The sequence below is a fragment of the Chrysoperla carnea genome, chromosome 2 (genome assembly GCF_905475395.1).
Source record: "Chrysoperla carnea chromosome 2, inChrCarn1.1, whole genome shotgun sequence".
Classification (NCBI taxonomy): Eukaryota; Metazoa; Arthropoda; class Insecta; order Neuroptera; family Chrysopidae; genus Chrysoperla; species Chrysoperla carnea.
This window is the reverse complement of record NC_058338.1, coordinates 70,209,322-70,222,087: the sequence shown is the minus strand read 5'-3', so window position 1 is coordinate 70,222,087 and position 12,766 is coordinate 70,209,322. Positions and strand designations below refer to the sequence as shown.

General features: G+C 28.8%; 1 protein-coding gene across 1 annotated transcript; it reads left to right on the top strand.

Moving 5' to 3' along the window:
* Positions 1–1,744: 1,744 nt before the first annotated feature.
* Positions 1,745–12,491, top strand: LOC123292887 (fatty acyl-CoA reductase 1-like). The gene is made up of 9 exons (XM_044873601.1): positions 1,745–2,189; positions 4,776–5,024; positions 6,248–6,393; positions 6,460–6,569; positions 8,211–8,424; positions 9,452–9,679; positions 10,412–10,550; positions 10,752–10,879; positions 12,380–12,491. Exons 1-9 carry the CDS (start codon positions 1,872–1,874, stop codon positions 12,489–12,491), a joined length of 1,644 nt encoding a protein of 547 aa, XP_044729536.1. The 5' UTR covers positions 1,745–1,871.
* The last annotated feature ends 275 nt before the right edge of the window (positions 12,492–12,766 follow it).

Genomic DNA, 12,766 nt, shown 5'->3' with positions numbered 1-12,766 from the left:
AATTGATCACATTGTCGTCGCTTGGATAAGAACGAAGTAACCGATTCCACCCACATCATAAATGTAATTTTAAAAATAAATGTAATTTAATAAATAAAGGTTAACAAATAATGATGTATGAAGCCTCTGTGATAAGGCATATGTCAGAAAAACGGAGAACAAACCCCATTATTATTATTATTATTATTAAAAAATGTGTCTAGGCAACGCAGAAACAATACGAAATAACAATTTAGATACGAAAAAACAATTTTGCATAAAACTTTTCAGTCTGTTTTTGTCTAAACTATCTTTCAGGTTGCTCCTTCTGGTTCATTGGCTGGCAACGCACCTGTTATTGATGCAAGAAAATTTACATTAACAAATTCGCAACATACAAATTTTGTTTCATTTATAGTACCTACCAAATTTACTTTCATGATTAATTTAATTCTGTTATTTGCACGTTCCATTGTCTCCAATATTTCCCTTTGCAAGTCATTTGGCTAAAAATGTAAAGGGAAAAACTCCTCGTACAGGCCTTACATCAGGCATCATCCTTCAAACACTCACACAATTTCCATAAAAGGACCCAAAAATACACAAAAAACGCTCAATTCATCTACCATTTTTTTATATGTGAAAGTGTTACGTTTACTGCCTGGCAAATTTCAATAGCACAATTTAGCCTCAAAAATATATACGTGTGATTTTTATGAATGATAAATGTTAATGAATTATGACACAATGTTAAATAATTTTGATTATTTTTGAAACTTTCCTTTTTAAAATAAGAAATAACTATAATTTACAATATTAACTACGATATGTATAATTTAAAAAGACTTTTTTAATCCAGGATATACCGGCGAAGAACAATAAAAACATATACTTTTTTAACTTTAATCTTCCCTTCTACTTAATCTTTCTAACTAATTCTTCACATGTTATACGTTATTTCCCGGTCAAAATTAACAAAATTTTCTCCTGTGCAATTTTTTAATTTATGAAAGTCGGACAATGGATTTGCATTTCTATGGATTTTCAACAATTACTAAGAAAATAATAGTTGGTTGGCCGCCAACTTGAAAAATTTGTCAATTACTATTCCCTCAAAGTTTTTGAAATATGGTAATCTCACAAAGAGAAATTGGAAAGTATGTAATATTACTTGGCAATTTTCTCGCAAAAGGAAATCGTCCATCTTCTCTCTTCCATCGAAACAAAGTATTAAATTTTCCTACAAAAAGATATTACATGCTATTTATTTTAATTAAAATACAAATCAGGTTTTTTGTACGAAATGAATATTACTTATATTATTAATAAGATAAAAGAAAATATTTTGGAAAAGGCTTTTGAATTGATATGAATAAGATTCTCTGATGGCTTAAATTACCTGATGGATCAAATGCCTACTGGGTGTAAAATGACCTCGAAAATATAGGCAAAATATAATTTTTAATTTTTTATGTTAAGAGCCAAATTTATCGAAAAAATTTAAGAGTAAGAACTCTAAGTTCAGTTGCGGTTAGGGTACGCCAAAGACGTTGTGAAAAATAATCTACGTTGGCAAAATTTGTGCCTACTACTTTCATCAGTAATTTCAAGTATATGGTAGTATCTTTGCCAATATTAACTGAGCTTGAAATAAAATAATTCCAGACCCATTTAAATAAATTTTGGCCTTGAAAATAAACAGTTTTTAATATTGAATATTTAATAATAATACAATACAATTACTACAAACGAACATTGCAAAATCATTACGCATTTAATAAACAATCGAGAACTATTTACAATAAAAATATCATTACTTTGTCTCAATTACCAGGAAAAGTGAAAACTGAGTGATCCAATTACCTGCGAAGTGACACCAAAACACATACATCATGGATTTGTATTTGGATGAATATAATGATTTAGAAAAATATTCAGAAATCTTATTTGATCGTGATATAAAAAGATTAAAAACCGTTAAAAATAAACGTAAATTAGAACCATTACCGAATCTAGAAAATTTACCAACGATACCACAATTTTTTGAAAATTTAAATGTATTTATTACCGGTGGAACTGGTTTTATGGGAAAAGTATTAATTGAAAAAATACTTCGTAGTTGTCCTGGAGTTAATAAAATTTATCTATTACTCAGACCAAAAAAAGGCTGTAATGAACAAACAAGAATAAATGAAATGTTTAAGATTCCTGTAAGTACTTTTAATATTATTTTAAAAAATGGTTCTTATACAAGGTGTCAAAATCACCAGATCAAAATGAAACAATGAGTTCCTACCGAAATTTTCAAAGGAAAAGGTCATTTGCTGTTTTCATCTTGATGCACCGTTTAATTTAAGACCTAGTTAATTAATTTTATTTTTAATTTTACGAATTTCTCGAGTACCTAAGTTAAGAAAACCAAAATTTGTATAATATTAGGATATAAAATTTGGATACTATAATTTAACAGAGAAATTTACGTTGAAAGATTTTTATTTTAGTACGTTAATTTGTTATTAAATATTAAACTTAACGAAAAAATAGCCTGATGATTTGCTTATTATAAAAAAATTAGGTTTTCTTAATATTAATTAATACTTAACGAAGCCTCAATCGTTAAGTTGCGTCAAATCGAAAAACGCTTAAGAATTTTTCTTCTAAGAAATTCGATAGAAATTCATAGTTTTGTTTAGTCCGGCGATTTAAAGACCTCCCGTATTATGTCAAGGATACAAAATTAAAACGATTTTTAACACGCTTTTAATAGCTTGGTAGGCATCTTTGAACGTGATTTTCACTCACTTCAAAACGCCGGAGTGCATTGATACCGATGACAATATAATAATTTAATGGTTTGTCCGATCATCCTGATCAAGATCTTCAAAGTTAACGACTAACTAAAAAATGGTGGAAGCGCAGATAACATTTAATAATATTAATAAATATACAAGATACAAAAAACTAAAAAACACGCTTTTGTAACTACCTGAACCAAAAAGTAGAAAAAAAATTAAGTAATAAAAAATATAAGTAGAAAGTTTAAAAAAATAGAGTAATTAAAAAAAATCATTTTACCGTAAAAAAACGCATTTTAAAATATTTTATAATGGCTAGACTTAACCAATACCTGCCATTAAAATATTTACAATAATTCAAATCAAGCGCCCCAAGCTTTTTTACGATAAAAATATTATATAATTTTCAATTGTATTTTAAGACGTTAATTTCATTTTTCATACGATAATAATAAGATGTATATACTAATAAATCCAGCTTGATTCTGCATTTTCTTCTTTTACCTAACTTTAAAGTATTTAAATTTCTTGAAGTTTTTAAAACAAATCCTTAAAAATGTCTCACGTAATTAATGGACGCCACCAAAATAGATTCCACAATGATTGAATGTCAATGTCAATGAAATTATAGACCAAATTTTGCAATCAATGTTGATTTTTTTTAAGAGAATAGAATTAGGCTTTCGTATTAATGTAGATCAGTTTTCGATTATTTCTAACATTTTACGAGGCCCAAGGCCGGAAATAATATTGTAACGTTTTACTCCCTTCCCCCCTCGACTCGATACAAAAAAACACTACTTGGTGAATCCTTGGGAAACTTTGCTATATTTTAATGTTAATTGCAATAAATATATAACACAAAATCAATTAACATTCTTGATTTCCAAAAATCCAAATTTATTTACAAACAATGTATTTTTAAAAATAATTCAACTACTGTTCATATACTGTTCATATAATACTGCACTGTTGTTTCAACTATCCATAATGACTGTATGCAGAGAACTGAGCTGTTATTTTCACACTATAGTGCGGGCGCGCGCTGGATGGAATTGAGTGTGAAAATATTTTGTCAATTGATTCTTGTTCAGAAAATAAAATAGAATAATATTTCGGATGATGCCAGAAACCCTTTTGGCCCAATTTTTGTAAACTTCCTCCCTCTACGGGAATAGTTAAATGTCGATTTTTTGAACCAATAAAAAACTGCCCTAGGTTTTCAGCATTGAAATAACTTTAAAACGGTGATCTTTACCATAAAATAACAAGCCACCTTTTTAAAGTGAAATGATCCAAAAAACCTAAGGTAGCTTTACTTGGTTCAAAAAGTTGACAGTTAACGATTTAAGTGGAGGGGAGATATATAAAAATTGGATAAAAAATTCATTGACTCTAAGTTTAATAAAGAAAGGTGAATATCTTAAATAAAAAATAGCTCAGATACATCACAATTAATATAAAATTGCGATATTAAAACTTTATAATTTTTTATCTTTACTTCCACCTTCTATGTAGTCATGTTTAATGTATTTTTAATAAAATTTCCCAACATGAACTACGAAAGCGTCCCATTCTACAAAATATGGCATTGCACTCTGCATATAGAGGTCAATAAGTTCCAGTGTCATTCACACCATAAATTCACATCTTTTGCATACTTTTATAGTATTTACGTATAAAAAGTTATTTATATGGTTATTTATAATGTTTAAAAAATTATGAATATTAATAACAAGATTCAAGTCTAGCGCGTTCTATTTTCCAAAATAAAATAGCATTTACCTGTTATTGCATACTGTTTGGAATAATAACTTACATCCCTTATCCATGTTTCAAAATTATAATATTTTCAATGGGAATTTTTCAACTAGCGTAATTATGACTCAAAAATTAAAAGGGTACATTTGTCGGTTGGACTTATATTTAGTAAATAGTAAACAGTATTTACTAAAAAATATTAAACCAATTTTTTTTAACTTTCCCAACTCTATTTTCCAGCTGTACGATTGTTTAAGGAAAGAAAATCCAGATGCAATATCTAAAGTTCAAATTATATCTGGTAATTGTGAGCAACCAAACTTAGGGCTTTCAGAAGAAAGTATGAATTTACTAATTGAAAATATTCATGTGGTTTACCATGTGGCAGCCTCAGTACGTTTTGATGATCCATTAAAAAAGGCTGTTTTGATGAATGTAAGAGCAACAAGGGACGTTGTAGAATTGTGTAAGAAAATGAGAAATCTCAAGGTAAGTGTCAATTCTGAAATGAGATTCCACCCAAGAGTAAGCCACATTCGCTTGCTACTTTTTTTGGTAATTTTTAATCTTAATACAGTCCAACCTGAGTAAGAGAGAACTGGGTAAGCGAGAAAACTATATGAGTGCGAATATTTCTCATGTCCCAGACTTTGACCTCTCTATAACCTCTCTAAGTGAGAAACAAAAACCTGTATAAGTGACAGTCGTTTTTCCTACCCTGACCTCTATAAGCGACAATTCAATCTAACGTCAAGGTCATTTGCTATGTATGACAATAAATTATACTTTACTATGTTTATAACTAAATATTTTGAATATTATTAATAGACAACTCTAAGTGAAACTGGCCTCTCCTGTACCTCTAACCTGAGACAGTCCTCTCCTGCACCTCTAATGCTAGAAACGAATTAGTGAGAAACCTCTATAAGCAAAAAAAATTTCACGGTGCCTTCAAATCTTTTTTAAACCAGTATGAGCGTACATGGGAAATGAAAAGCGTTCTGAAAACTTTTTTGGCGAAACTTTTAGAGTCATCGCAAACAATTTTTATAACAAAACTGGTTTTTTTTTCTTTTTTTTTCATGATAATTTAGTTAAACACAATTTTGAACTACTTTTCAAAAGGGAAACGAAAACGCCCGAATAAAAAGTTTTCGTAAGACATCGTGTGAAGTAATAAATTTAATCATGTATGTATATATTTATATTTAGGCTTTTAATTTTAACATTTCTACGTCACGAACATAGCACACCATGCCTAAATAACGTTTGTAATCTGCGAATTAGTTTTTGAAATGTTATTCATTTTAATTTATTTATGTTTATTTAATTATACATAGCTTTTAAACAAGTTTCCTTGGCAAATTTCAATATTATGATAAAGAATTGAAATAAAATACAAAAATTGAATATTATTTTTTATCCAACAACGACTTGAACCAAACATTGCATGGCTTTGAACCAACTTGTCTGATGCAAGTACTCCAACTGATACTCCATTAAATATCCCAGAGACATTTCTGTGAATATTAGTCAATAACACAACTTTACATCAATTATTCCTATTTTTCTTACTTAACAGTATACTTACTCTAAATTCGAGAACTTTTCAAATAAATCCTGATATCAATTCTATCCACACCTTCTATCCCGATATTTCTGCCTACACTTTTGAGGATTACAAATGGCTGAAGATAAATTAAAATTTTTAGGTTCTTGTTCACGTTTCAACATCTTATTGTAACACAGATAAACAAATCATAGATGAAATTGTGTATCCATATCAAGCTGATTGGCGTAAAATAATTGAAATGGCAGAAACTTTTGATGAAGATAAAATTCGTATATTACAACCCAAGTAAGACTTAATAATACGAAAATCTATGAATTCAAAACAGAAATATAACTATCTATCATTTATAAGAATTTTAGATCATTTTCCAAATACGTACACATTTACAAAATCACTAGCTGAAAATTTGGTGAATGATGAATGCGAAAATATACCAACGGTTATCTTACGACCATCCATTGGTAATTAATTTAATTTACGATTCAGTTTTCAGAAAAATATACCAAGGTAAACTATGTTTAGTTTCAAGTTTGTAACGCTTAAAAATATTGGTGCTATGAACAAAATTTTGGTATAGGTGTTCATAAAATCACCTAATTAGTCCATTTCCGGTTGTCTGTCTGTCCGGCTGTCATCACGGTAGCTCAAAAACGAAAAGAGATATAAAGCTGAAATTTTTATAACGTGCTTAGAACTTAAAAAGTGAGGTCTAGTTCGTAAATGAGCAGCATAGGTCAATTTTGTCTTGGTTCCGTAGGAACCATGTTGTAAACCGTGAGAGGTAGAATAAAAGTTTAAATGTTTCTAAGCAAAAAATTAACAACTTTTGTTTGAAACATTTTTTCGTAAACATCACTGTTTACCCGTGAGAGCGTAAATTATGCGCAAATTGTATAGTACGTATTATATGGGAATATCAATTATATATGTGTGACATCTATGCATGTGTAATGTGAAAAAGTAATCAATACTGTCTGTACATGGTATTTCAACAACTAACTTAGCCAGTTGTTTGTTTTCACTTGTTTTAGCTAGTTTTGAAACGAACTTTTGCCTCAGAATTTTTTCAATAAATTTCTTTAAGAATAATTAAAGGTTTAGGTTGGTTTTATTTTTAAATATGAAGTTAAATAAGTTAACCCTGAAGTATTATACAATAAATTGTGGTTTGAATGTCCCAGTTCGTATGAAGGTCAACCCAATTTTCAATCTTTTAAGAACTATGTGGTTATTATTTACTTCATCAAATTGTATTTAAATAACTTATATAAATATAATAATAGCTTGAGTATGTTTCCTTATTATAATACAGCTCCGAAATTTTAGCGCCTCATTTTATCAAGCACAAATTTGTGGTAGTTATGAAGGTCATCAGCTCAACAAAATGTTATTATTGAATTTGCAAACGGGGTCTAACAAGGGATGACCTTCTAAATTACCACTACTCTTTACTAGACAACTTTCTTTTTTTCTGAAAAACATAAACTATTTTGATATTGTTTTCGAGATTTTGTTGTCAAGGTCACTAGTTCAACCTAGCACTATTCTCAAATTTGAAAGCTGGATATAAGGAGGGATTCCTTAATAGACAACTTTCTTCATTTCTGAAAAACATAAGCTATTTTGCTACCACTCTATACAAACGAAAAAAGTGAAATATATAACAAATCACTATTTTGTTGTGACTATTCAGTATGTGTTAGTGAATAGTGACTATTTTCACTATTTCACTTATTCCACCTAACGTCTTTCTAAAATTTGAAAGCGTGATCTACGAAGTGAAGATCTCATAAATTAATACTACTACTACTAATTAGACTTTTTCTGAAAACATTGGATTGATTTTCGGGGGAAGCGTTCGGAAAAAATTTAATTTTCCAGTATTATACTGAATTAAAAAGTAACTAGTTTCGAACTATTAAATAGTAAATGCAATAAATTGAACAAAGCGGAACAAAATGTAGGCTTAATACTAATAATTTTGAAAATAATTAAATTTTAAGACTAAAAATCATTTTTAATGAATATATAAAAGAAAATTTTGGTTCATAAAATTTAAACTAAATAAACAATTGAAACTAATTCATTCATTTTCACACTAGTTGTTGGAACAATGAATGATCCATTTCCAGGATGGATAGATAATCTTAATGGACCAGCTGGTTTCTTTGTGGGTGCTGGTTCTGGAGTTTTACATAATCTTTACTGTGATGGTAATATTGTACCTGACTATGTTCCTGTAGATAAAGCAATTAGTTCTATCATCATTGCATCATGGTACCAAGTCCATAATACCAAGGCGAAAAAACAGCAAACGTAAATTTCATTTACAATAAATTTAAATTAAATTATGAGAATAGGTAACAGGGATAATTTTTGACATGCTAGGCAATTCCGTTTAAAAGACACTTTTATTAAATTTAGACACAAGTGCTATTGGGATAATCATTTTGTCATGATTAAAATATAACTATGATAACAGGCTTAAACTAGGTTTCAGTAGGTAAAGTAGCTGGATTTCAGTTGAGTAAATAGAGATTTGTATTAGAAACCATAGTAATTTTCAACAACATCTATGAAAATGTACCTATGAATGAACTGTCTTATAAAAATAATTTTGTTTTTTATTGGTCTAGTCATTTCCTAGACCACGATTTTTTTAAGATTTAAGACTGCTGACGATTGCCATATTGATGACGCCATTAGTGATTTTCCGGAAGAAATAGAAATTTTAAATCATATATTTCTATATAAATCATATATATATATATATATATATATATATATATATATATATATATATATATATATATATATATATATATATATATATATGTATTTTTTTTTAAATCAAAATCATTAATTTTCATACGAAATGCATACAAAATTTATTAAATTCGAATGAAATTCATCTGCTTTGTATCATATTCAAAACTTGTAGGTGTTGATGGCGCCATTAAAACTTGCTTTTTCTCATTTCGAGAAAATTTTGTTTAATTATTTTTTGTATGAACATGAATAATTCAGACAGAGATATAACATAACTTAACCATAACCAGTGTTGCCAGATCATTTCATTCGAAAAACGGTGTCCGGTGACGGTAAAAAACAATAAATTTAGTAAAACTATTATACGTTAATTTTTTTATATTTCGCAACATCAAATTCTCTTTAAATTTAAAAAAAATGATAGGAGCTCTTGTAGATTCCCTTGAGAAAATGGTAGATTATGAAAAAACGATAGATTCGTAAGGAACTATATGTTCTACGGGACACAATAAAATTCTGGCAACACTGATTATATATATTCCAATAAATAATTTTTAAATTGAAATTTTTTCAGTTTGGTGATCAACGCATGCACGTCAAATATCATTGCAGTATCAAACAATACAATATTGGACTTATTAATGGCAATAAATAAAATATATCCGTTTAATAGACGAATATGGTATCCATTTTTATTTTATACAAAGAATACAATCACATTTCATTTTTGTTTTATATTTTTTCATTTAATACCTGGAATATTCTTAGAGCTCCTGTTACGTTTGACGGGTAACGATTTACAGTAAGTAATTATTTTATAAATTGGAGGTACAAATCACACCTCCACAACAAATATGAATTTTTTTTGTATTTTTGTTACGTGCAAAGATTAACCACATTAAAGATTGAGAAACTAAATCTTATAAGAAATTATTAATTCCATACTTTAGTGAGTCAAACCTGGCTCAGTGCCCTAGCAAACAAAGACCATCGCCTTTAATATTTTGGCTAATGACTGAGAGGTTGCGGGTTCGAATCCAGACTGGTAGGTTGCGGGTTAGATTCCACCCACATCATAAATTTAATTGTATATTCGAATTTATTTTAAAATAAAAATGGATTCAAAATGATTTATAACAAAGGCCACCCTTTGTTATAGATGGATGTCTGAAAAACGAAGGCTAAATCCCATTATTATTATAATTATTATTATTATTAAAAATTCCTTAATTTTATGGTTCCCCCAAAATTTTGTATTCAATTCGTGTTGGCTTGGTCGAATTTATGGATGCCAACAAGGTACATCAAGTGTATCAAAGGGCCGGGGGGGGAGGGTTTCTGGATGCGTTAGATTTAATTTAGGAATAAAAATAATTGATAAAAATTAATAGATTTAATTTATACAACGGGAGTAAAAATTATTCATCAAAATAGAATACATACAGCTAGACCGCTGACAATATTAATTGAAAAAAACTTTCACTAATTTTATAAATTGAATAAAAAATCTAATTAAAATTTTGATTTTTTTTAGGCTAATGAAAATTTATAGAAAAATATACATAGCAAATAATGCACTAAAATTTTTCATGATCAATCAATGGGCTTTTAAAAATGGACATTTTGTGTCTCTAAATGACATTATGTTGGATTCGGATAAAAAAGTGTTTAACGTTAGTGGTTTTTATTTATATTTAACAAAGGGCCAATTAAATTAATTGATTATTCAAATATATGAGGCAACCGTAAATACTTTTAGTTGGTCCATAACAGTTAATCTGTAACGATACACACTTACGGCTTTGTGGCCGAAAATTATAAACAGCGATAATGCTATTCACTAAATATCTCTAAAGAATTTATTCTTCTTTCAGGTAGACATATACAACGTTCATGCTATTGATACTTTGAAAACAGGAATATTTGGGTTTAAAACTCACTTGTTAAAAGAGCCAACAAATTTTCATGATACATTACCAAAAGCAAGAAAACTACTTTCAAGGTAGGTATTTTATTAAATTTTTTATCCAATTATCCAAAGCTCAAAAGTACGACATCCTTTAAGGAAATATTTTTATTACTTGTTTCAAAAACAATTTGTGAGAAAGTAACAATGCCATAAAACATTTTGGAAAATATTCCCTTGTTGGAGAATGATCATGGAGAGCTTGTTTCAAGAATGAACCTTTATGGAGGACAAATCTTCTTACTTGTCATTTGCACCTGTAGAAACGATTTCAGGTATAGAATGTTTGGGTCCAAAACCATGGATTCCTCAATCCTGGCAGCAATTACGGCGCAGAAGTTGTGGAACTTCTGAGTTACGCGTGAACTGATATAATCCTACAGCTTCATCTGCCTAAACTAGCACCTCTTAGTCGAAGACGTCCTGCTAGGAACTCATTTGCAGTAGCCCTCTTATGTATTATTCTTGAAATTTGAATGTACGTTTCCAGCAATTCAGTACGAATTAGAACGGTTCTCTTAGGCTAGGTTATAATGGCTGTCCACGAAGGACGCACTTAGGGTGTAGAGCCCATTGTGATGCCATATATGTGAATTACCATCTTTTCCGCTGATAATTTCATTTATCAGCTCCTCAATTATTTTCAGAGGCTGAGTGCACCTCCTTCATGCATATACCATGCACTACACCAGCCCATCACAAATGTTAATAAAATGTTTGTTGTGACGGCGGGAATCAAACCCACTACCCTAGGCATACCGCAAACGGATTTGGTTACACATTAACCAACTGACCTACTAAGGTTACGAATTAGGAAACTTGGTACAGTTTTTTATATATAACTTTTTATATAGTTTTTAATAATTAAAAATATTATATGATCTTATCAAATAGTAAAATGATCGTAATTTTATAAAAATATAGAAATTAAAAAAAAAAATCAGACATTAAAACATTAACAACATTACCTCATTTTTCAACGTCTTTATTTTTTCCATTTAATCGCCATATAAAACTACTTTTTTTTTGCTATATTGCCGGTTTATCTTCTTTTTATGAATTAGTCGTTAAATTTCCGTTACGAAAAAGACTACACTCCCATATTAACGATCAAATATTCACTGAATGTAGGTACATTCCAAAATAGTGACGTTCGAATTTTCTCAAAATCTTAAGAGGCTTTTATTGGAAAAAATACATCAGAAAAAATATCCATACGAATTAATTTTTATGAGTAGGTATTTATTAAATATGGTATGTGAATAAATAAATTTAAACACATATTTTTTGCTTAACCACTTTATTATAATTTATTTTTGTGACATATTTCGGATTTTACTCCATTTTCAACTGCAGTTTAAATTTATTTATTCACATAACATATTTAATAAAAAATGGAATACCACAAATTAAAGCTCACTACCATGAGTATAGGTATTTATTCTCAAAACTGAGCTGCTAGTAAATTTGTACGCCAGGAAGTATCGATTAATGATATACTTTTCAAGTTGGTACAATATAATTATTTCATTTCAGATTTTATATTGCAAATTGTATTGTTGGATTTTTATACGGCCTAGCATTTTTCTTCGTATTATTATATATAATACCGTCATTTTCCACAAAAAGTTTAAATGGATTTCTTTAACTGTTGTGGATTTATTGCTTTATAATTTCACTGTGAATATTATTAATATGATATATCAAGGTGGAAGATAAATATTTTCTAGATATCGAGATTTACCATGGTTGTACCAATCGCAATTATTGAATTCGAAAAATTATAATTAATTAAGATATAATATAAGACAAAGCTGTATTTAAATAAATAAATTTACTTCACAAACAGGATTTATTTCAATGTGTTCTGGTTTGAATCTTCGTCATCCTTATTCAATATATTTAGAGAAATAAAATAAAAAA